Source organism: Orbicella faveolata, unplaced genomic scaffold, assembly GCF_042242905.1.
Source record: "Orbicella faveolata isolate gen_17 unplaced genomic scaffold, um_ofav_v1 contig_12, whole genome shotgun sequence".
NCBI classification, from domain to species: domain Eukaryota; kingdom Metazoa; phylum Cnidaria; class Anthozoa; order Scleractinia; family Merulinidae; genus Orbicella; species Orbicella faveolata.
In genome coordinates, this window is record NW_028301539.1 from 33,607,709 (window position 1) to 33,629,771 (window position 22,063).

General features: G+C 40.1%; 2 protein-coding genes across 3 annotated transcripts; one reads left to right on the forward strand and one right to left on the reverse strand.

Moving 5' to 3' along the window:
- Window positions 1–20: 20 nt before the first annotated feature.
- Window positions 21–18,094, reverse strand: LOC110057895 (POU domain, class 3, transcription factor 4-like). 2 transcript variants are annotated; one of them, XM_089283393.1, is made up of 5 exons: window positions 17,982–18,094; window positions 15,892–16,127; window positions 15,579–15,653; window positions 4,025–4,845; window positions 21–1,943 (listed from the first exon to the last, which is right to left on the reverse strand). In XM_089283393.1, exon 5 carries the CDS (start codon window positions 1,832–1,834, stop codon window positions 650–652), a length of 1,185 nt encoding a protein of 394 aa, XP_089139519.1. In that variant the 5' UTR covers window positions 1,835–1,943; window positions 4,025–4,845; window positions 15,579–15,653; window positions 15,892–16,127; window positions 17,982–18,094; the 3' UTR covers window positions 21–649. The 2 variants fall into 2 exon arrangements, with proteins under 2 accessions (XP_089139519.1, XP_089139518.1); XM_089283392.1 differs by having other exon boundaries at window positions 15,579–15,750.
- On the forward strand, window positions 18,085–21,779 carry LOC110057896 (small ribosomal subunit protein eS4-like). Its single transcript, XM_020764509.2, has 6 exons — window positions 18,085–18,243; window positions 18,376–18,453; window positions 19,223–19,403; window positions 20,177–20,274; window positions 20,887–21,133; window positions 21,546–21,779. Exons 1-6 carry the CDS (start codon window positions 18,100–18,102, stop codon window positions 21,734–21,736), a joined length of 939 nt encoding a protein of 312 aa, XP_020620168.1. The 5' UTR covers window positions 18,085–18,099; the 3' UTR covers window positions 21,737–21,779.
- The last annotated feature ends 284 nt before the right edge of the window (window positions 21,780–22,063 follow it).

Consider the following 22,063-nt stretch of genomic DNA (forward strand, 5'->3'; position numbering starts at 1 on the left):
CAAAGCAGCAGACGATGATGTAAACTGAAAACGTTTTAATAACTTATCTGAGGGTACAGTATGATAGCTTGAAAGCATGCATGGTTAACATAGAAAAGTATGATAAATATATGATTCACATTGCAAGAAAACAACTCTAAATAATGATTTCGCAGCCCAGAATACGAGCATATAAGCCTGTTGATGGGTCGACAATTTACGAGCGTCCTTCTAATATTTACATACGATCTTTCGGAGAAAACCCAAAAACTTGGGCCCTAAAGCAATGTCAAACACAGCAGAAACATTCGTGGTAAAAGAAACTACAAGTCCTGGTTACTTTTTCCCTGGAATTCCTCTGAACTTAATGCAAAATATTCTAGCTTTCAAAGTAAGTATTTACATACAATCATGCCCATACCATTAGAATACCTTTTTGCATATCCTACGAGAGGCGGTCGACTTGAAAATCGAAATCTTTAGAGCGCTTACGCGAGCTGAAATTAGACTATTTCACATTCAGCTTCTGTTCCGAGAAGGCGCACGAAAATGACATAAGAGTAAATCGAGTTTACACGCCTGTCCGTACGTTTAGTTCCTTGTTCATTCGCGTGATAGAAAAATACATTGGCCACTATTCATCGGAGTACTGTAGAATACATACAAAGTTTTATTGCGGGCCTGTGATGTGACCGCCAACAATGTGCGGAGAAGAGACGTGTGGAGACGATACGTGAGGAGATGAAACATGAGGCGATCCAACATGTTGGTCGTCGGCTCCTCCAGTAACTGAAGCAGTCATTCGCTTTTCTTTCTGCCTTCTGTTACAGAACCACACTCGAACGACCTCTTTATCGAGCCCTAGGTTTTCTGCGAGCGTGCCGATTTCTTGCGCAGACGGTTTGGGATTTTTACAGAAGTGGTTCTCCAATGCACCCTTGACAGCCACCTCGATCGACGTTCTCTTCTTACGCTTCCGTCCCTGAGTCGCCAACTTGTCGATGCCGCTCGCTGCACCGTTGTTGTTATCAGCCTCCTCGAGCCACTTGGCGAGTAGGGGCTTGAGCTTACACATATTCTTAAAACTCAGTTGCAGAGCCTCGAAACGGCAAATGGTGGTTTGGCTAAACACGTTCCCGTACAGTGTCCCCAGCGCAAGGCCTACGTCCGCTTGCGTAAAGCCGAGCTTGATTCTACGCTGTTTGAACTCTTTGGCAAACTGTTCCAAGTCGTCTGAGGTAGGAGTGTCGTCTTGTGTTTCTAACTCTGGGTGAGCTACATGCGTCGCGTCTTGGCCGTTCGGATTTTCTCGAATCGTTTGCGGCGCCTGCGGGAATGCTCCTTGTAGCTGAACAGCTCCGTTTATCGAGGCGTACGATGGATGAGTCGCAGACACCGCTTGCATCGCGCCGCTGATGTGGATGCGAGTGTGATCGGGCGAGTGAGCCCCATGCGACGCAGCGCTGGGCCAACGTGCTTGGTCTAAAGGCATAACTGTGTGACCGCCAGGTCGATGATGGACGAGTGTTGCACCGGCAATCGTTGTTATTACCGGCGAGGTATCCTCTCTTAAGATTGGTTTAACTTCTTGTAAACTCACAGTGTTCGCTGGCCAACCAACAGCTCCTGTATGGTCTTGCACTACCCACTGGTGAGTAGCAAGGTGATTATTTCCTACTCGTTGGTCGTTCAGCGAAGCTACGCTGGCTGGAGTAAGATTCTCGTACTTTACAACAGTGTGTTCATTTTCTCGCACGTAAGCCATGGTGGTCGGGTGATTTTGAATGACTCGAGTTTCACTCTGCGTGGAGGCCGACCCGACCTGATTTGTGTATGGGTTCGTTTGCGCTTCCATTGTAACGAGCTTGGTTTAACTTGCGTTCAGCTAAACTCGGCTTTTTTGCCGCCAGCCTCATGAACGTGTCCAAAGATCTGTTGATTTCCTGGGAGCCCATTGGACAGCTCTGTGGTGAGTGACATTCTATTATTACTTAATTAATCATGATTCATAACCGCGCGCTTTGCCATTGGCTCAGTGAGCACGAGCGAAACGGTCGTCAATAGCTACAATTCGGCGTGAAGAATATGCTAATTGTTATCAAGACGTTGTTTTTCATTGGATCGCTCCTCAATCCGCTCTTTTGTTCGCCTCGAAACCTCATTACCACAATTGCAAATGAGCTGAAAGCGTTTACAAAATATAATCACGCTGGGACAATGAAATATGCCTGCGTGTGTTCTAATATTAGAGCCTTTTGTTCCACTGGAACTGTGGAGGGCGGGAGAGCCTGAGGGGTGTCATCAATTCGTCGACAGATTGATATCCAAAGTGCCAAAGATCTTTCAGCCTTTGTTTTTTATTCCGCTGTTGACAGCTTAATTTCGAGAGGTTTAACAATCAGGTCGACTTCGGAAAGGTGAAGAAGATGTTTAGCCATATGTGAAACACGCAGCTTAAAATTTTAACACTTCCGTAACGTGGCCGCGCTGTCAGCGCCTCACTTTGCGGTTAGTTTTATTTATTAACCGTAAATGCTTTTTCGCTTCGATCGAGACAAGAGCCGTTTAGCGAGTGCGCGGCTAGAAAGCTAATATAACCACCAGCTGTTCTGGAAGGCAGGGCACTGATCAAAATAGCTAACCCAAAATCTTGATAGTGAGAGCCTTTTCCTTTTCTGCGCGCCACAAAAAGATGGCCCCTTGTTCAACCAGCTCATGAAAAATTTAAGTTTTTTCGCGCGCGAGAAGTATTGCTAAAACAAACATTAGCGAGCGTGGGATTGGAATGGATCTTGTGGGCTGTGCGCGCACGATCGATTCGGCCCTATCGCGCTCTTCATCTCGCCCTCTTGAGAATGGGAAAACTCCCTTTGTGAAACGCTATTCAGACAACGCTGTGCAGTGCGGATGGGCTTTAAGATTTCCTGTATGATAGCCATCACCGCATGCACCGATGTTTGCCCGATCGACTCTTTCCTGTATGTTTATATATTTTACCGGCGGTTCTTTTTTAAGAGACCAGCGCTACGTTCCAGCCAATAGTTTGCTCAGATATTCCTGATGAATGCCAAAATAGCGCAAGAGATTTTAAGTGAATCCTGACGTCACAACACTCGGCGAACCTCACGATGCATGGCACAAAACTAAAGCTTTTTGAGCACGGACTGAAACGGCTCAGCACCGCAACCTCGTGAACAAAAAATTGCGAATTAGGCTCGGGGAAAACACAATTATCTCGTAAAAACCGAAAATCGAGTTGAGGCCACTTACGGGCGACAAGAAAAGCCTTGGCGACCTAAGAATCGGAAATATTTCTAAGACCACCTGTAATTAAATTGTCCACAACAGCGCAACTGCGTAATGATGTTTGGTTGCTTTCGCACGTGACGAATTCCCCTCGCGCGCGAACTGCTCCTTCGCAAGAAATTTTTCCTGACTCGCGGAGGTTTGTTTACTCCGACGAAAAGAAAGATTCATAATTTCAATTAAAGTGTTTACCGTCATGAAAGAAAAATCTGTATGAAGCCATAAAAGAGACCTGGAGGACAAAGGAAGTTCGTTTAAGCCTTTTACAATGCCAACGATACGAAACCTATAAATGAATTCTGTTGTTCGCTGCCTTGAGGCCTCGACGCAATACAAAGTTCAAATTATCTTGCCAAAAACGACGTTTTTCCGTTGCACTTTCGATGGATAGGCTGGGAAAAACAATACGTTTGTCCGCCATGGTTACTTTGGAATGAAAACGCTACTGTTACGAATCTTTTCCTACTATTTAAGAGTTAACTAGCACAACGCCCTTGTGAAAACAAAGCAAGTGAATAAACTAAGCACTGAACCTCACAAAGAATCGCATGATTTCGCAGCTTAAAAACCCAAGAAACCGACAGAAGCTGCAACATGTAAGCGAAACCACCGAAGAGAGCCTAGCTAAGACATCTTGTTTACCTCGAACAAGTAAATTCGCCCGCTTTCACGAACAGTACCACATCGAAGGCCATTAAAATTTCAACTAGCAAAATTGATATGAAATGCGTGTACTTACGAAGACGAGCAATCTCGCTTTTATCGTCTGCCCTTCGTTGATTGAGTTCAACCGTCAACACCACAATCCAAAAGCTTAATCCCAAGCAACTTTTGCCCTGGTCGACAAACTTTCCCGCACGACTTCGCCGCACCACAAACAATAGTGGACCAAGCGGGTTTCACAGTCATACATAACAAGAAGGAAGCGAAATGTTTTGCAATTCACATTCGCAAAGAAATTAGCATCTATACATATACATGGTTGTACGTAAATACTTGAGGAGTGTTTAAGTTTATATTTGAACGGCCGATCAGTAGATCGCTGAATCCGACTTTAGAGCGGTCGGGATTTTGTAGAAGAAAAGGGTTTATAAAAAAAATGCGGAACGAAGGCAAGCTCAGTTCACGACATGTTGCGTTAAGTTGAAGTACTGAAGCGAACAAGAGTTTCCGAACAAAACCCAATATTACCATGATTCTCCATTGTTTTAGGTTAAAAAGCGAGTTTATGACTTCAGACTTTTTATAGGCGGTCGTAGCAGTCCGTTGGAACACTTTGGTTCCGTTGCAGTTGTTGAACTCAAGAAAACTGAAAGACGGTGACATGCTCAAGTTTAAGAATGACATTTCAGCAGTCTGAAGCAGAAGTTTCCTTATTAAACTTGAATTCTTTGTTATTACACTTGCGTCATTTGAACTTAGTCTGTTTTGTCGGTTATACGCGCACGATAGAAGCTTTCAAAAGAATTGTGGTGTTGTGGCAGAACAAACGGTTCTCGACTGAATTTCTTTCATCGGTGAACTAGTGTGGACCTATCCGCCATTGTGTTTAACAGTTTGCTGAAAGAAAACAATAATAACAGGGAAAATAATTAAAATTACTTGTATCTTTGGCTTCAGTCATGATAAATATTACAATTACTGAAAGTGAGATCGTTTAGAATAGCTTTAGTGCATGAATTTAAGGAGAAAAGTTGGGAAGGTTCGAATTAACGATAAGATCAATATTTTTGAGCCTATGATCTCTGTGATCTTTGCAGGTTTTTTTCAGTTTTTCAGTTTGCGGATTAGAGATGTAAGTCGTTCCTTAGAGACGGTTAAGTTTCACACACAATTTGTGAAAATTCTTGTTCAATGGAAGTGTAAAACTGATAAATACTATACGTTTGATGCTGTATCACTTAGTTATGTTAATGGCTTTCATTTTGGCATCATCCTAAAAACGTATTGTGCATTTTAAGATAAGAAAAAAAAAACTATGGACAAATTAACTGTGCACAAAAAAGGACGGACGTTAAATTAGAAAGTAAAAAAATAGGAGTGGGTGTATCTTTAATTTATCAAGCAAACGACCATTTTAAACAAGGAGCCGCCAAATAAAAATTCCCCGCCGCGCAGGTTGCACAACTCAAAGATTCACCGGGCTCCAACCACAGTGAATCGGTAAACATAAAAAAGAGGAAAAGTCATTTCTGATTTAATGAATTTCCTAACTTTCGTCTCCGGAGATGGCCGCAAATCTCCCGAAACAGGCCGCCAAGTTCTAGACAATTCGACGTCAGTTCTAAGATTGCAAGCTCTCGTGCCCAGCAAGAGCGCATTCACAAAACAACGTCGTTTCTTTTCTTTTGCGAAGAACGACAGGCAGTGGGAAAACACCGTCTGTTAATTCAAACGGTAAAGTAATTTGCTTGACTTAACGATGATAGGAGAGAAAAAAGAGAGATATTTAACACCATGAATTAAAGACCTTTCTTGATGGCACGTGTCGATGTTCTACCGTTTGCGCTCTTTTCGTTTCATATTCGCGCGCTTAAAAAACTCGTAAAATCGACATTTAAATCTCAATTTCTGATAGCCCAGTCGTGTCAAAATGTCAAAAACACGTGGGTTGGCTTAAAGTTTCGATTCGCAAAGTTAAAAGCCTGTTCAACTCGGGAAACAATCAGTGTCCGCGAAGGAAAGGTCAGTATTGATTTCAGCGCTTTTAGAGAGCGGTATCCATTGATTTGTCAAGCCGAGGCCAGAAAGTGAGAACTTTTAAACACAACTTGTCATTTGCTTCACAGGTGGTCACGGGTGCTCGGTTGCTTGACAAACAAAACGAAATTGAATGACAACGCGAACACAGGAACTAAATACGACAGCAAACATCGCTCACAGAAAAAAATGCGTGTTTAATTAGCAGGCTTTCGCTAAAGACCCCTAATACGTGTTTGATAGAACTGGAAGTGTAGTGTTTCGCGTCCGTGAGATCCACTTAAAAAGCATATTTCATTTCACTAATGCAAGCATTAAACTGTTTAGGGGCAGGCAAAGTTAATTCAATGGCTGGCTGCGCGCCGGTTTGATTAACATAATGTACTTTTATTTCGAAATATAACCCTGGTGATATTTTCGTGCAGTCATATCAGGGAAAAAATATTTAAACACTTTGTCAGTGTTCCAAGTTGGCTTTGCTTGCTTGCTTCAGTAAACAAAAGCCCCAAAGAAAAATTAATGTTTGAGCACCGAAATGCGTTAAAATGATCCTATACAAATAAAGAACCTTTTACTGTGTAGAATTCTATGCAAGCAGAGCCTATCTTAAGCGAAATTTAATACTAAAATTACGATAGGGTTCATTGCTGAAACTGCGGACTGATTCACTTGGCAATTAATAAGAAATACTTTCGGAACCGACTAATTTGGAAAAGGCGTCACTCTTATCTTAGTGTAGTTTAGCCGTCTTTAATTAAACAAACTAAACCACTTATGGTACAATATTGCAGCATGTTCGAGCAAAAAAAAAGACTTAATTATAGCATACGGTATATATGACTGCACGTTCTATACACGAAAGTTATTCTCCATTCTCTCTCAGTATTAATACTCTAAGTTCTGGCTTGTAACTTAACCCTACAGGTCTTTACAGCTTTCGTTTGGATAATTTGTCAATATCAGGGGTTTAATTTTCATCCAAAGACTAAATCCACAACCACCTTGTACAGCTGGCGTAACACTACCACATGAAAATACTGCTGAACATCTTCCTTTTGAATGATCACTCACTAGGGTTTCAAATACAGACTTTTATTTAGATCCACCTTGTACAGCATAATAAACAGTACCACATGAATGTACTGCTCAGTAGCTTTCATTTAAATGGGGTTTCATCCACAAACTTAAAAGGAAAAATCACCTTGTACAGCATGATAAACAGTACCACATGAAAGCCCTGCTCAGTAGCTTTCATTTGAATGGTCTCTCACTAGGGTTTTATCCACAAACTTTAAATTTAAATCCACCTTGTACAGCATAATAAACAGTACCACATGAAAGTACTGCTCAGTAGCTTTCATTTAAATGGGGTTTCATCCACAAACTTAAAAGTAAAAATCACCTTGTACAGCATGATAAACAGTACCACATGAAAGCCCTGCTCAGTAGCTTTCATTTGAATGGTCACACACTAGGGTTTTATACACAGACTTAAAAGTAAAAATCACTTTGTACTGCACAATAAACAGTACCACATGAAAGTACTGCTAAGGGACCGTTCATTTTTTATAAGGTAGGGGGGGCTGGTGGGATTTGGGGGGGGGGGCATGCGAAAAAAAATGGCTTTCGAGGGGGGGCCATCCCAAAAAAATTAGGGAAAAAGGGGGGGTCATGTGAAATATTTTAGTAAAACTTTAAAATGGCATAATGTTTGAATATCAAAAAAATTGCTATAGAATAAACATAGAAGGCAGGATACAAATTTATTACAAACTCTCCTTCTGCTTTAAAAAAACGTTTGGCGACAAAAAGCATTTGTAGCTACTGAAAAGAAGTATTTAACACTTATTTTCGAATGCAACTTTCACTGGCACTCATCTTCATCTTCGCTGTCGTCGAGTTCTTCGTTGCCGCTTGTGCTGCTATGGGAGTCTCTTTCACCAATGCTGCAAGAAGCAGCAATGCTTTCCGTCAGAGTGTACTCTTCAGGGTACATGAAGGTGTAAACATAATCTCTGACTTCCTGCTCAAGGTTTGTGGTGATTCTGCTTCTTGCAGCATTGGTGAAATAATTCCCTTCCAAGAGCTGTGCGATGTATGGTCCATCTCTTCTAAATAACGACGTGGCAACATCCACAACTTTAATACACTCTTCCGGGACGGCCGTTCTAGGAGGGTACACAAGGCATTTTGGAAAATCATTTCCTAGCAGGTTTCCAACACAGATTCCATAAACTCGTTGGACGTTGTTTTCAGTCCGCTTCTTCTTTCTTTCATTTGACTTTCTGTGGTTTTCTTTTTTCCTTCTCCTTTTGTTGATGTGTTGTTTGAGTATGCCCTTGAATATGCTGTTATAATTGCTCTTCTTATTTTCTAGTGCTTCCATGTCCTGCGTGACCTTCATCAACTTAGCTTCTATACATTTGATCTGTTTTACATTAAAACTGTGGGCAAATTCTTCGCCCTGCTTCAAAGCAAGCCAATTGGACTGAAAGAGTGTGGAAACGTGTTCCTTTACATCTTTCAATATGACATTCAACTTTTCCACCATTGCTCTGTGCTCTTTGATGGAGAAGTTCAGTTTTCGTCCATCACTGGGCTTCAACTGGTACCCTGGCATGGAAAACTCACTCGCCCTTTCTGAACAGCCATCCGCACTTAGAAAGATTGCTTCTTTTGCTTGTAAGATGTCAAACTGCCTGGATCGTTCAGCTGTAAACCTTTTCTTAAACGACTCGTTGCTTTCGCCATTATTGCGCATTTTGGAATGAGCCTCTTTCATGATGCTCATGTAGTAATGCACTCTTTTCCCGATTGGAAAAGCCCTTCATGGGTATGTTATGGTTTAAATTTAGTTTTGGCTAAAATTTTCAAACCAATTGGATTCTCATTTCTCTTTGTTCTGAATTATGACAATGAACTTGAGACATTGAAAATTAAGAAATTTTAAACCATAGATAAATTTAAACCATAACAAGTATGCTAAACTTTATAAAAAGTAATCCACTATTTGCAAGATTTGAGAACACTCATAGCTTTTTGTTCCACCTGCACAGGGCAACATTTAAACATGCCTGTCACTAGAGTAGAGGGGAAAACCTTCCAAATAAAGACATCTGTAAATTAAATGTAACAATGTGTTTCACACAACGCATCAACAGATTTCCAGTTTTCTCATAACACTTTGTACTTGGTTCAGTATCACAATGCAGGAGCAAGGAAAGACTCTGTTCCAGGCCACTGTTACTTCCGTAAGATTGAGAAGTTTATGAATGAGCACTATGAGGAGGGGGAGAACTACAGGGAGTTTCTAAAGTTGTCCTGTCAGGAAAAGGAAGGAGAAATTTGTTCTCTTTGTTGTGAATGGACTGGACCACCCATAGAAAGATACCCTAAACCAGTTCCTGACCATTCCTGCCTACCGGAATACCACTACCTCTCCTACCAGAAGACCCCAAAAGAAGGGCGTGATCCAGATGACTGGCAGCTAAGGGTCCAAGCGAAGAAAGAGCATGGAAGTGGCAGGCTGGTTTTATCTGACCCAGAGAGCGTTGCTCTGTTTGCAGATAAGTTTATTGTCAAATCAAAGTTTGTGGTGGATTATCTTCAGCATCTTGAAGTGCTGGAATTAAAAAGGAAAAAGAGAGCAGGAGAAAAGGCAAAGTTAAGTAGGGACGCAAAATATAAATCACATGAGGATTATCCTTGGACTGAGTTGTGCGAAGATCTAACCAAGCTTAAAAAGCTCCGTGTTCCAGAACTAAACAAATACTTGAACCACCAGGGGCTGAAGCAGCATTTAAAACGCAGCAAGAGTGAGAAAGTAAAGGCAATTGTAAGACATTCATGCTTGCAGCAGAAGAGTCTTATCAGAGCTGGCCAACCAACACTGAGAAATGCCAGGACATTGACACAAAATGACAACAGGGCAAGTGCTGACAGCAATGAAATGGATGGAAGTGACAATGATGAGTATGACAGTGATGCCATTGACTCTCGGGGAGAAGACTCAACAACTCATCAATTCAGATGAGAAAGATGCCAATGAGAGGCCAAATGCCACACGCTCAGGGTGAGCCATAACTAGGAGATCCGAAATTGACTTCTCTTTCTTTTGATTTGTTTTTTAAACAACAGCTCTCTGTAGTATAGGGATTCTAATTTTGTCTTCATAGTGAGCACAATAACGTGAAGTAGGGGGATAATAGAGAAATATTAAAAAAGTTGAAATCTAAATATTGTTTGTTCAATTTTTTTTTTTTGGGGGGGGGGTCATCCCAAAAAATTACCGCTATAAGGGGGGGCCATATGAAAAAATTGGTAAGCTGAGGGGGGGTCGTGCGATTTTTAAATGGTGCTTCCCAAATCCCACCAGCCCCCCATCCCTCATAAAAAATGAACGGTCCCTAAATAGCTTTTATTTGAATGGTCACACACTAGGGTTCCTTAGTTTCTCTAGGGTTTCATCCACGGACTCTTAATCAGACCTAGCTTGTACAGCACAACAAACAGCAACTCATGAAAGCACTGCTTTCAAATTCACGCACTATCACCGTACAAATGCACGAAGTCCACTGAAAAGAACTACAAAATCACCTTCTTCGAGCTGCAAAAAGGGAAAACACTTGGAATAGAGCCTTTCATTTCTAAATAAGGAAATGATTTTCTTTAGTAAAAAACACCAAAGAAGTGATAAAAATGAAGACTGAGTGCAAAGGATAACATTTTGAAATGGACCGATAGTTCTGTGCCTGCTTAGAGTAAAGACTGCTTTATACACTCACGTGGAAAAGAAACTAGATTGCGTGACGAGCCCAGCGAGGCTACTCTAGTCACGCCTATTTTCTAGTAGTCACTTGTTGTGCTGTCGTGACTGCCGTACACCTTTGCTGAACAGAACTGAAAGAAAAATCACTTCATTTCTCCTTTTTACAGCCATACCCTTGTTTTCGAATCCACTAACAGCACAAGAGAGGATCCAAAAAATATCAGAGTCCACATAAGCTAAATGACATCCACAGTTCCAAAATAGGACAGGAAACACAACTCAAGAACTACGCAAGACAAACATGCACGAGGCACACCTAAACCAAATATAGTTCCAGTGCTGATAAAACTGCTGTCGATAAAAGTGAAAGAGAATTTATACAGTGGCTATCTCGATCCATGTAATATGTCTATCAGTGTCAGGACTATCCTCTACTTGAATAGCTAAAGACAGTATTCATTTCGGAGAGGAATATGGTAGATGTTCCTTATAAAAATCACGCGAATATATCTATTCCATGTTCCATTTTAATTGCTGACGACGGCTAAGAAATAACTCATGCACCGAGGCACTACACTGTTCATTTAAAAAAAAAACATTTAGGTAAACTTCCCTGCCGTTTCCGTTGTAGTTTGCTGATCTGAAGTTCACCAACTAGATATCCGCCAACTTCTGATATTTCACTTGAAAACTCTGCTCGTTTTAACTTTATTTTCTCATAAATATAACGCAATCACTGACTATTACTGACATTATTCAATCAGGCAATTCTATCCACTATTACATTTGGCATAATTTTACATTGTAAACGTTGCGTATCACGTCGCTCCCTTACAAAGCGGAATTCATCACTTTACACGCAAGAATCAAATCACAACTGCACATTTTATGGAATGCGATCCGTCATCAGTCAGTCTCATTTGGTTAACAATAAGTTCAAAGTAAAATAATTTTATTTCAGCTTGCGTTGGTTTTTCTTTTGATCGAGAACATGTCTGAGCTGGCTGTCTAGATATCAACGAGCTACAGCTGAAATAAGCCCAGAATGTTAATGAACTAAATTGATTTACTACAGATAAATGCAACAGTATACAGCTGTAATGACAGAACTACTTCCGTGCAAAATAACTCCAGGGTGATCCTCAATTAGCGGTTCACTACGGCTATCAATCAAAACTCGACTGAGAAAAGTAAAAGAGCCGATTGGCCGATGATCAGATATGATAGAAAAAGAGAAGTCTGAAAAATTGCATGCCTACACGGTTGACATGAATAACTGAAGTATAAAACGCAAGACAATTCTAATCAATTGTTTCTATCTAAGATTTCTCTCTCACTTGCTTTGGTTAAGATAAAAATTCAGTATACCAGATGTATGTATTGAATCGGAAAACACAAATACACGAAACACTGAACTGAATTTCATGCAGGAACTTTTTTTCTCAATTGTCGTCGAGAAAAATTCAGCAGCGCCATTTAACAAAATACAAGGTGGACAACGACGGAACAAACACGGCAGATTAAGAAGAACGCTGCAGATTATTAACAAAAACCCGTTACTATTTCCCTTAGCAGAAATAACAACAGCCCACTTGTAATACTTGTGGAATGATTTTTGACCAGCGACAATGTTCTGTTATTGTGGATTTACCCTGCGGGGCACGTGGCTTTGCGGTATTCCCGCGCGGCAAAACGTGTGTTGCAAGCGCGAAGCTCGAGTAACACGAGACCGAGGCGTTTCTCACAAGCATGGTAAAAGTGTGTAGGATTTGGGTTTTTGAGGTCATCGTCGGTGGGACTATCCTCTTCTTATTGTTCAAACAGCGGCGTGTGACAAAGAAGTTAAAAATATTAATAAAAATAAGAATACCCTTTGGTATTCAATTCGGAATCTTCACAGTTCTCCGTAGCGCCAAGATTTCTGACTGATGTCTATGATCTGGATTAATCCCAGATAATATCTGGGCACTCTTCATGTCAACAAGTGGAAAACACTGTAGCCGCAACAGGCTTTCATGATCTAGATTCTTATCTGAAGATTGTACCCATAGCATGTGCTCTGAAACGATACCTAACGATATAACGAAACTTGGCTTCGTTTCGCTCAAAATTCCTTGCTACACAATCTAGACACATCTTTTTACCTTATAGCACAAACGACAGCTCAATTTCGTCTTTAAATCTTATACTATGAAGTAAAATATTTGACACTGATCTTCGCGGTCTCAGTCTGACGTTGGCCCATTTCATTTTGAAAGACCAATTACTTCAGTTTTTGGGAGCAACATTCTTTAACAATGCACAGCAGTTTGAGGCGATATTTCCAAAGGTCTATCCACTGCAGTCAAAAATTTCGCTAGGAGAAGAGCGCCCTAGCTAAGAAGGCATGGAATTCAGTGTTAAGAAAACAATTACTCTATTTCGGTCCACGTCCGGTTCAAGTGCGTGTTTGTAAATGCATTTATAAAACTGCTTTGTAGGTTAGCTAGAATTTAGGAATGTAACAGTACGCTCCCTCAGTCAGGGATTAGATTTCCGTCACCTTGAAACTCAGCGCCGGATTCAACACGTCAAACAAAACAAAAGGAAATCTCTTCGTGCATTTTCAATCTCGCGCCTATATTGCGGCAATTTAGCGCCAATTAGTACCTTAATCGACATCAATGGGCGCGTTGACAGATTCGGACCGCCTGGTATAAGCGTTCAGTCAAGCGATGAAAGGTTGGAGAATGATTTTATCACCGCACGCTCCTCTGTTTCCTTGTTGATACCTTGGAATGTTTACTTTACCTTCAAAACGTTGCTCGGGTTAATTGAATAATTTTACCAGCTGTGTACGCACCCGCAACTAATTAATCGAGCCACGTGGAGACAGATTGGAGCACTTTCAATTAAAATATCGAGTCGACGCGTGAAAGGGAGTTGTTAAAACAACACGCGCGTCATTTTTCCTGAGCAAACTGAGAATTCCAACAAAGCCATTATCTTCCGGTCCGCACAAGCAAATATGATTTTAAATGTACATTGCCACCCGAGATTGTTGTCTCAGGGTAAATGTTTTTCGTCTAAAACTACTTTGCCATATGTGATTTTGCGACCGACGGAAAGAAAGTAAATCCCTCAACAAAAGAAAAGCAAACAACCTATTTAACGCAAAGAAACAGGCTTGGCCGGGAATATTAACACCTTCTGCCTTCCGCAACCTGACTCCTGCGGTTTTTGGCCACACAATGAGCGCGCGTTCTTCATGGAACAGTACAAAACAAAGGATTAAGATCTGTTTTTACCACGGAAAACTCACAAACATTAAAAATCTCACGCTTTGCTCACCACATTTTTTAAAAAAAAAAAACTTTATGGACAAAAATCTTCAGACAACTACAACTTTTTTTTTTGGCTAAAAGAATCTTTTAAGAACGCTGCACATCAAGGCTGAGAAAGGCCAAAAACGTAACCGTGACGACATACGTATCTGAGCGAACTAAAATGCCTGAAATTTGAGCAAGAATTGAATTGTTAAAAAAAAATACATGTGCAATATGAACAAAATGATCAACATTTGTTCACATCCAAACTAACACCATCACCTCACAGTAACACAAACATTCGTGAACATACCTACATACATGTACAATTTAAAAGCTTTTAGGAGCAATTTACCTCGATAGATCTTCAGCTTGTGTTAAAAAAAAAACTGACAAAATGAGGGTCAACTTAAAAACAGGCATTTCAGGTTTAACTTAAAAATCATGCAAAACTTTATCAGCATTCAGCCTCAGCGCAAAACTTAAGACGTACTTTAACAGCTTTAATTAGAATTCCTAAGCAGGGAATTAACTCTAAAGATAACTATCGCTTGCCGTCATTATGTCGAATTCAATTCATGCTGAAAAAAAGATGCTTGCTTAATTTGCAAATTGCGAAAAAATGAGATACAAGCAACAGAGTGCATTTTGTTAATAATTCAACTACGAATTCTGGACGACACCCAAGCTTATAGTATTGCTAAAAGAAACAACTGAGACAATTAGTCTCACTCTTTGCTTAATATCACCTTTTTGCTGTCTGTCATATTTTTAGGGTTTGGAGCAATTTTTAATGAAGTTTTTACCTTTGGATGAGTTAGTGTAATAAGAAATAAAAGAGTTGGAACTTCCAACAGCTTATGGACAAATTATTTTCCATGGAAGATAAAATGTTCAACATGTTGCAAGTATTATGTGTTGGTTCATATAAGGATGCTCACTATCCACAAGGGCTTCTCATTGGTTAGAATGGCATTGGAGATTTAGGTAAAAAAAAAAAAAAAGAAACAGCAAGAAATACTGCAAATCCACATAATTAAAATTAAGTAATTGTATGAATCTGAGTGCAAATTTATAAAAATTTATGCTGCTGATGATATTTAAAACTTCCCTCAAACGTGCATTGAGCCTTTAGGGGAGAGTGATTTGAAAGAATTTTCACGTTTCACGAGCAGCATAAATCCTTAATTGCTCGCGTTTTCATATGATGACTAATTTATCACATGACTGAGAAAATTATGATTTCACCTGTATTAGTTTATACTGTGGTGCAAATTAAGTATTAAATTTAACGATAAATTTGATGGCTCTTAGCAGATCAAAATGCAGTAATTTTCTCAGTCAAATAATAAAGCTTGTTATCAAGTCACAAACTAACTAACTGACAGATGGAAGGACAGATGGACGGATGGATGAACGGATGGACAGATGGACGGACGAACAGATGGATGGACAAGATGGACAGAAGGAAAGAGGGGTGGACTAACTAACTTCGCTATCAATTTAAATAACCTACTAACCATAGGTTGGTCAACACAGGCCCAGCTGCATTTGACCATTGCACTGAATGTCTCCAGCATGTAAGACTCCACTGCCTAGAAAGTCAGAAAATTCAATCTAAATTCCAGCATGCCTTTCATCAAACAATCTGACAGGTAGCTATCAGATTTGTGATATTGGGTGGCCACATACCTGGGTAAAAGAATCAGATGAAACAACTGTCAGTCACTGATGACAATGGCAGCCAGAGTTTGAAACCAGAAAATAATTTGACTTTGTCAGTGATCAGGACAAGTGATTCTGATTGGCCGCTATAACTAAATGTTAAATCACCTGGGGCTGACAAGACGGCCGACAATAAGGCCAGAACCTGCAATGGAGACGCTTGGTTGATCGAAGGCACCATGTCACAGATGGCCATGCAATGAATGAACAGATTGCTGGCCTTAGCCGCCACCACAATGTTGCCTGCTATGAAACAACCTTGTGCAGCCTGTATCATACACCTCAGGAAACTGGGAGTGAACTGAACGCTTGCAGGCGCTCCCAATATCATGACATTTTCAAACCTACGGAGGGCAAAGAATACACTATGACCATGAATCAATGCACTGGAAATGAATTGGAAAGATTATTGCTTATAACACATTGTAGTTAACTATGCTGTAACTGTAGCCTGCAGTGCAGGCATTTTCTATGTGTTCACAAATTAGCGGTATTAGCTCGCGATCAAGTAGATTCGCCGCCATGTTGGTTTAGAGGGCTCCCCCATTACTCCTCTTTCAGCCTCACCCCCACTCCCTAGGATGCCTTTTCATCTCTCCCCAAGCCTCTTCCGAGTTTGAATCCAAGATGGCGCTTGCTTGGTCAAAATGCGCTCGCTCGCCAAAATACGCCTGCATTTCAGGCTACTACAACTGCATATAACATGAGGAAGCCTAAGAAAACTAAGACCTAGGACCCCATCTTAGTGTTTGCACTAGAGAAACTAAGACCCCAACATAAACCAATGTAAACCATCAAATTATGGGTTACATCACATTTTAACGCTGTGTAAAGGTTTGCTTGCGTAGGGACAGAAAAGGACAGTTGTGTGACAGAACAGGATGCTAAGGGTATCTTTGCAAATCTTGAACTAATGCTTTACAGCTGTTATAAATAATGCTTGACTCTAACATTCGGCAAAGCATCTTTGCTAAGAAATTGCTCTGAATTGAGGTGGCCTCAACTAAAAGCCTGATGGTTTCTAGAGGTCACCTCGCCTCACAATAAAACATTTATAAATACTGTATATTAAGTAGAAAGGCAAATAAACAGAATGAATGTGGTCACTCACGGGAGGTTAAAAACAAAAGAAAATTTCCAACTTTTAGCTCTAAAAGTGGAGGTGGAAGCTTGTGAGAGGTGGTTGCCTTACAAGAGGTTCCAAATATAATGCTGTGACTGGGAAACTTTTGGTACTTTGGAAAAAAAAAACGATCGCTGAGGAGAGGTGGTCACTTAGGAGAGGTGGTTGCAACCAGGGATTTGAATGTTTTTACTGAAATAAATAGTTTAGGGTTTATCTCTGTAGAGTGCTGTTATGTCATTATTTTGTTATTTCACCACCTAGTAGAATTTCAAGAAATTTATTAAGAAGTCATGTTAGCATGAAAGTTCCATGTCACGTGGTGGCATGATGTGTAACAAAGCAACATCAAACAACCTTTAGTCCCTACACAAGGAAACCTTTACATGGCATTAAAATGTCATGTACCCAATAATTCAACGGTTTACATCGTTTTACGCCCAGAGTACAAAAATTAAGAGGAGTCTTAGGTCTTCGGTCTTAAGTCTTTGGTCAGGTTTTGTGACTCCCATATCCATAGTAAGAAGGTTATAACAAGTAGCAAGTAATCAATAGGTAGTCAGTTAGCCTAATTGTTAATTGATCATCAATAAACCAATGACTCATTCAACAGTTTTTATATCTCCTTGTTCTTAATATGTAAACAAGTCTCTTACCTGATATGAAAATTAATTCATTACTTTTGTTTTTAATTTGGAAGCGGCCCATAATTTTGTCATAACCCTTCCAGAATTCAAGTATAGGGCAAGAATTTATGCACGAGAATAGTGGTAGTTAAGTAGTGTCATAGATTAAGTAATTAATGAGTAACCAGCAAGTAATCAATTAGAAATCAATAAGCTTACCATTAATGAATGACGATTGACATCAACAAGTTATCAATGATAGATAAGTAATCACAGGGCCACATCATTAATTTTTGCTTTCAATTAGTCATCGATTATTCATTAACCAAAAACCAATTCATTGATCATCAGCTTTTTTTTTAATCAATGGCAGACAGAAAAATCAGCTGATTATTATTCAAGATTTCGCATCGATTACTCCTTGATGTCATAAATCATCAATTGATTACCTGCCGTACATGTGAGAGTACAGTGTATGTTCCTTGCCCACATCAAAGCACATAATGACTCCGGCCAGGGCTCTAGCAAGGAGATCTTGACCCCAAATTCAATATAATAAGCGCTCACATGAACTTTCCCTCTATGTTTTCGTGTCAAGAAAGCCGCGAAAGCTGCCAACTTACTTTTACCGCTGACCACAATGTAGCGTTGGATGATTCAACTCGCAAGGATACACGGGAAGCGATCTCTTTCCTTCTCATCGCCATCATGGTTAGTATCGCAAATCCGAAGTCGAATCTTGTATCCAACTCATCTGTGACAATCACGCTGTTTTTCGTTGAATAAAACTAAACCGATGGGAGTAGTGATCTTTAAACTGTTGCACTGTTGTGTTATTTTTAGGCTCGTGGTCCGAAGAAGCATTTAAAGCGCTTAAATGCACCGCATCATTGGATGCTTGATAAGTTGTCTGGTAATTTTGTAAGTACGCCTGCTAAAATACGTTTATGTGTAGATGGAGTTTATGCGAAACCTTTTGAACAGTGATCTGGTATTTGGGTTAATCTAGATTTAAATGAGAGATCTAAGTATTCAAATCTAACAGGTTGCATATGTATCTGCAAGTCTGAATTGAAGTTGTGGTTTGCAAGTTAAAATTGAAAATCATGATAAAAGATTGAGCTTGAAAAACGTGAATATTAGCTGTATACTTCTGCTCGCCTAAATCGACATCTCGCTGAAGGAACTGTTGGCATTTTGTATATCTCAGTATTGAAAACTAAAATTTAATCTGATAATCATTGAAGTGAAACGGCCAGCTTCTGCTTACAAGTATGGCCTTACAAGGTCGTCTTGATTCAAGTCCATGGATAACACACGAGGAAATTGCCATAAAAAATTTACTGAGCCGTGCTTTCATGCATACTGTTTAGAAAATTGAACTGTGTTTGTAACTTAAATATATTGATAAAAGCCATTGTTGTAACAATCTTAGCATTCTAAAGCAACACTTTCTTGTGGAACTGTTTGTCAAATGTAGAAGGTCATTCTTTCAAAGTCAGCAGATCAAACCCCAACATGACTGCATTAAGGAAGCTACATTTTAGGCCTTTCATATTGGTGTTGTTTTGAACATGTTAGGAAATAAAATTTGGAGATTAGTTTTAAATTTGATAATCTTAGCATAAAAGATTAAACTGATAGTAGCTTCATTTGAAATCCAACAAATGTAAAATACTTTTCTTTCCAGGCACCACGTCCATCTGCTGGTCCCCATAAATTGCGCGAGTGTTTGCCATTGATTGTTTTCCTCAGGAATCGCCTCAAGTATGCCCTGACTTATGATGAGGTGAAAAAGATTCTTAAGCAGAGGTTGATTAAGGTTGATGGAAAAGTCAGGACTGATGTTACGTACCCTGCTGGTTTCATGGGTAAGGGATTTGTTTGTACTTTCAATCCTTAGAAGATTACTCTTATAACACAACCATTTCTATCCTGGGGGTTTCATTAAGGGCTGGGCACCCGGCAAATTGACCGGCTGTGAAGATGATTTTACCTGCCTGGTCTGTCTGGTCATCTTAAGGGAAGGGTTTTCTTATAAAGAAGCTCAGTTCAAATGGTTTTCCCCGCCTGTGAAAACCAGTTGCCCCTCTGCTCAATACCTTAATGAAACCCCTGCTATCCCCTCAAAAGAAAAGTCTGAGATTCAAGCCAGTGAAATGTGGAATTACAGAGATCTGTGTAGCATGGTTAATTGGTTACTACTCGATCACAATTTTTAAATGCCAGTAGCAATCATTCGCACACTGTATGAATCTGTGTGAAGTCAAGGTGCAGTGGCCTAATTGTTAGTGTGACAGGCCCCCTGATCAAGTGGCCCAGGCTTGCAGCACAGGCTTGAGCCCTGGCCGGGATGCTTGTGTTGTGTATTTGGGCCTCCCTCATAGGGACCTCAATCTATTAGGGAAACCTCATAGAAAGGAATCTGCAGGGGAAGTAGCAATACCTCATTCACTGACAAATCTATTTCCAACTAGGCATGTTGAAAGGTCAATTTATAAATTAAATCTGAGTGTATTGACATTGATAAATTTATCCCAAACCAAACTTGAAAGGGAATAATATTTTCTTCATTGCTGCACATCATTTTAGAAACATTTTACAAAATCTAAAAATATGTCTTACATTGTTTTGTTTGTCCTAGATGTCGTCTCCATTGAAAAGACTGGCGAGAACTTCCGTCTTCTATACGATGTGAAAGGCCGCTTCACCGTACACCGCATCACTGGTGAAGAAGCCAAAGTAAGTTACAAGTGAAGCTGTAACCAAACTAACCATAGAAAATTTGTATCCCAGTTTTGCAACCCTTTTTCTGCTTTGAAAGTCTGTCAAGTTGTAGAAAAAGTCAAAATACTGAGTAGCTGTTGTTACATTTATCAGCAGTTCAAGATACAAACAAGGTGAAGGGGGCAATTATTCTGCTTTACGTTCACCGTTTCACCTTGGGTTTATCCCTTTTGCAGTAAAAGAATATTTCACCACAGATTCCACTGCAATAACAACCATTGTACAATTGGAATAATTGTTTCTCCTTACTTGCTGTGTGTGAAAAGCTTTGTACCAGTAATATTTGACTGTAATCATTTTGCTATTTTGATCTTGTAAAGTTATTTTCGCTGAATGTGTGGCATACACAGTACAGTTGAATCCCGCTACAATGAACTCTCAGGGGAAATGAAATAGCAGATGTTTGAAATAGTTTTGAATTCAAAGTAATGTAGTTCGAATTAGTGGTCTTCAACTCTATTGCCTTTATACCATGTTTCTTTGCATCCTTGTACACACCTGTACTGTTCTTGAGGGCAATGGGTAACTCTACTAATATGTTTCTTATTAACTATTTCCATTTTGTAGTACAAGCTTGGTCAAGTGCGACGTGTAGCCACTGGTGCTAAGGGTATCCCTTACCTTGTTACTCATGATGGTCGTACCATCCGCTATCCTGACCCACTCATTGCTGTCCATGACACTGTGGTGTTGGAGATCAAGACTGGCAAGATCATTGATTTCATCAAGTTTGACACAGGAAATCTTGCTATGGTTGTTGGTGGCCGCAACATGGGTCGTGTTGGAATTGTTACCCATCGTGAGAGACATGCAGGTAGGTCGCAGCAGTGCTGTCCCTCTCAACAGGTTATAGATATCAAACAGCTGTAGTGTTCTGCTTAACATACCACTACAGGCTAACTTTCATAAACCCAAAACAGTTACTGTTTCATCCAGTTGACTGTTAAGCAAATTTATAACGAAGAATGAAAACTGGTGTGTTTGTATGTAAGGTATTCTCACTCTATTTTGAATACTGTGGTCAGTTTGACTTAAAATTGCATTGGTGGACTTTTCTTGGTCAGAAAGAGTTCATGTGAGGGGCAGCCTTCTCTCAAAGGGATTTTTAGGATCAGTTCCTGCCTGTCTGATCATAAAATCTGAAAGAAGAGTTTTAATGAGGGGACCATTTCTCAAACAGTGATATTGTGTTGTTGAAAATTCTAACTATATATGCTCATGTTTAGGTTCATTTGACATTGTTCATGTGAAGGACAACACAGGCCATCAATTTGCCACAAGAATCAGCAACATTTTCATCATTGGCAAGACGAACAAGTCACATGTGTCCCTTCCCAAGGGTAAGGGTGTCAGGCTTACTATTGCTGAGGAGCGAGACAGAAGGCTGCAGGAGAAGGCCAAAATGAGCTCCATGTAAATTGCAACAGAAGGACCATTAATAAAAGTTCAGAATTACATCACATGACTGGCTTGCATTCTGTTATATAGTTGTGTTTAGAAGGGGGGTGCAGGGGCAGTAATTTATGTAATTTGCATACTTTGGTACCAGTTTTTAGGGATTCTTGTATCCTTGACACGTCACTTGGTCATGGCAATGGACTCTTCATTTGTAAAAAGCAGCGGAATTGTTGTTTATTTCTTGCTACCAACTCTCAGCAAACTGACCACGTAGCCTCATAGTGCACACTTTTGTGATCAGCTCACTGCTGAATGTTAAAATGAGATTCACAGGATTGTCCTGGTG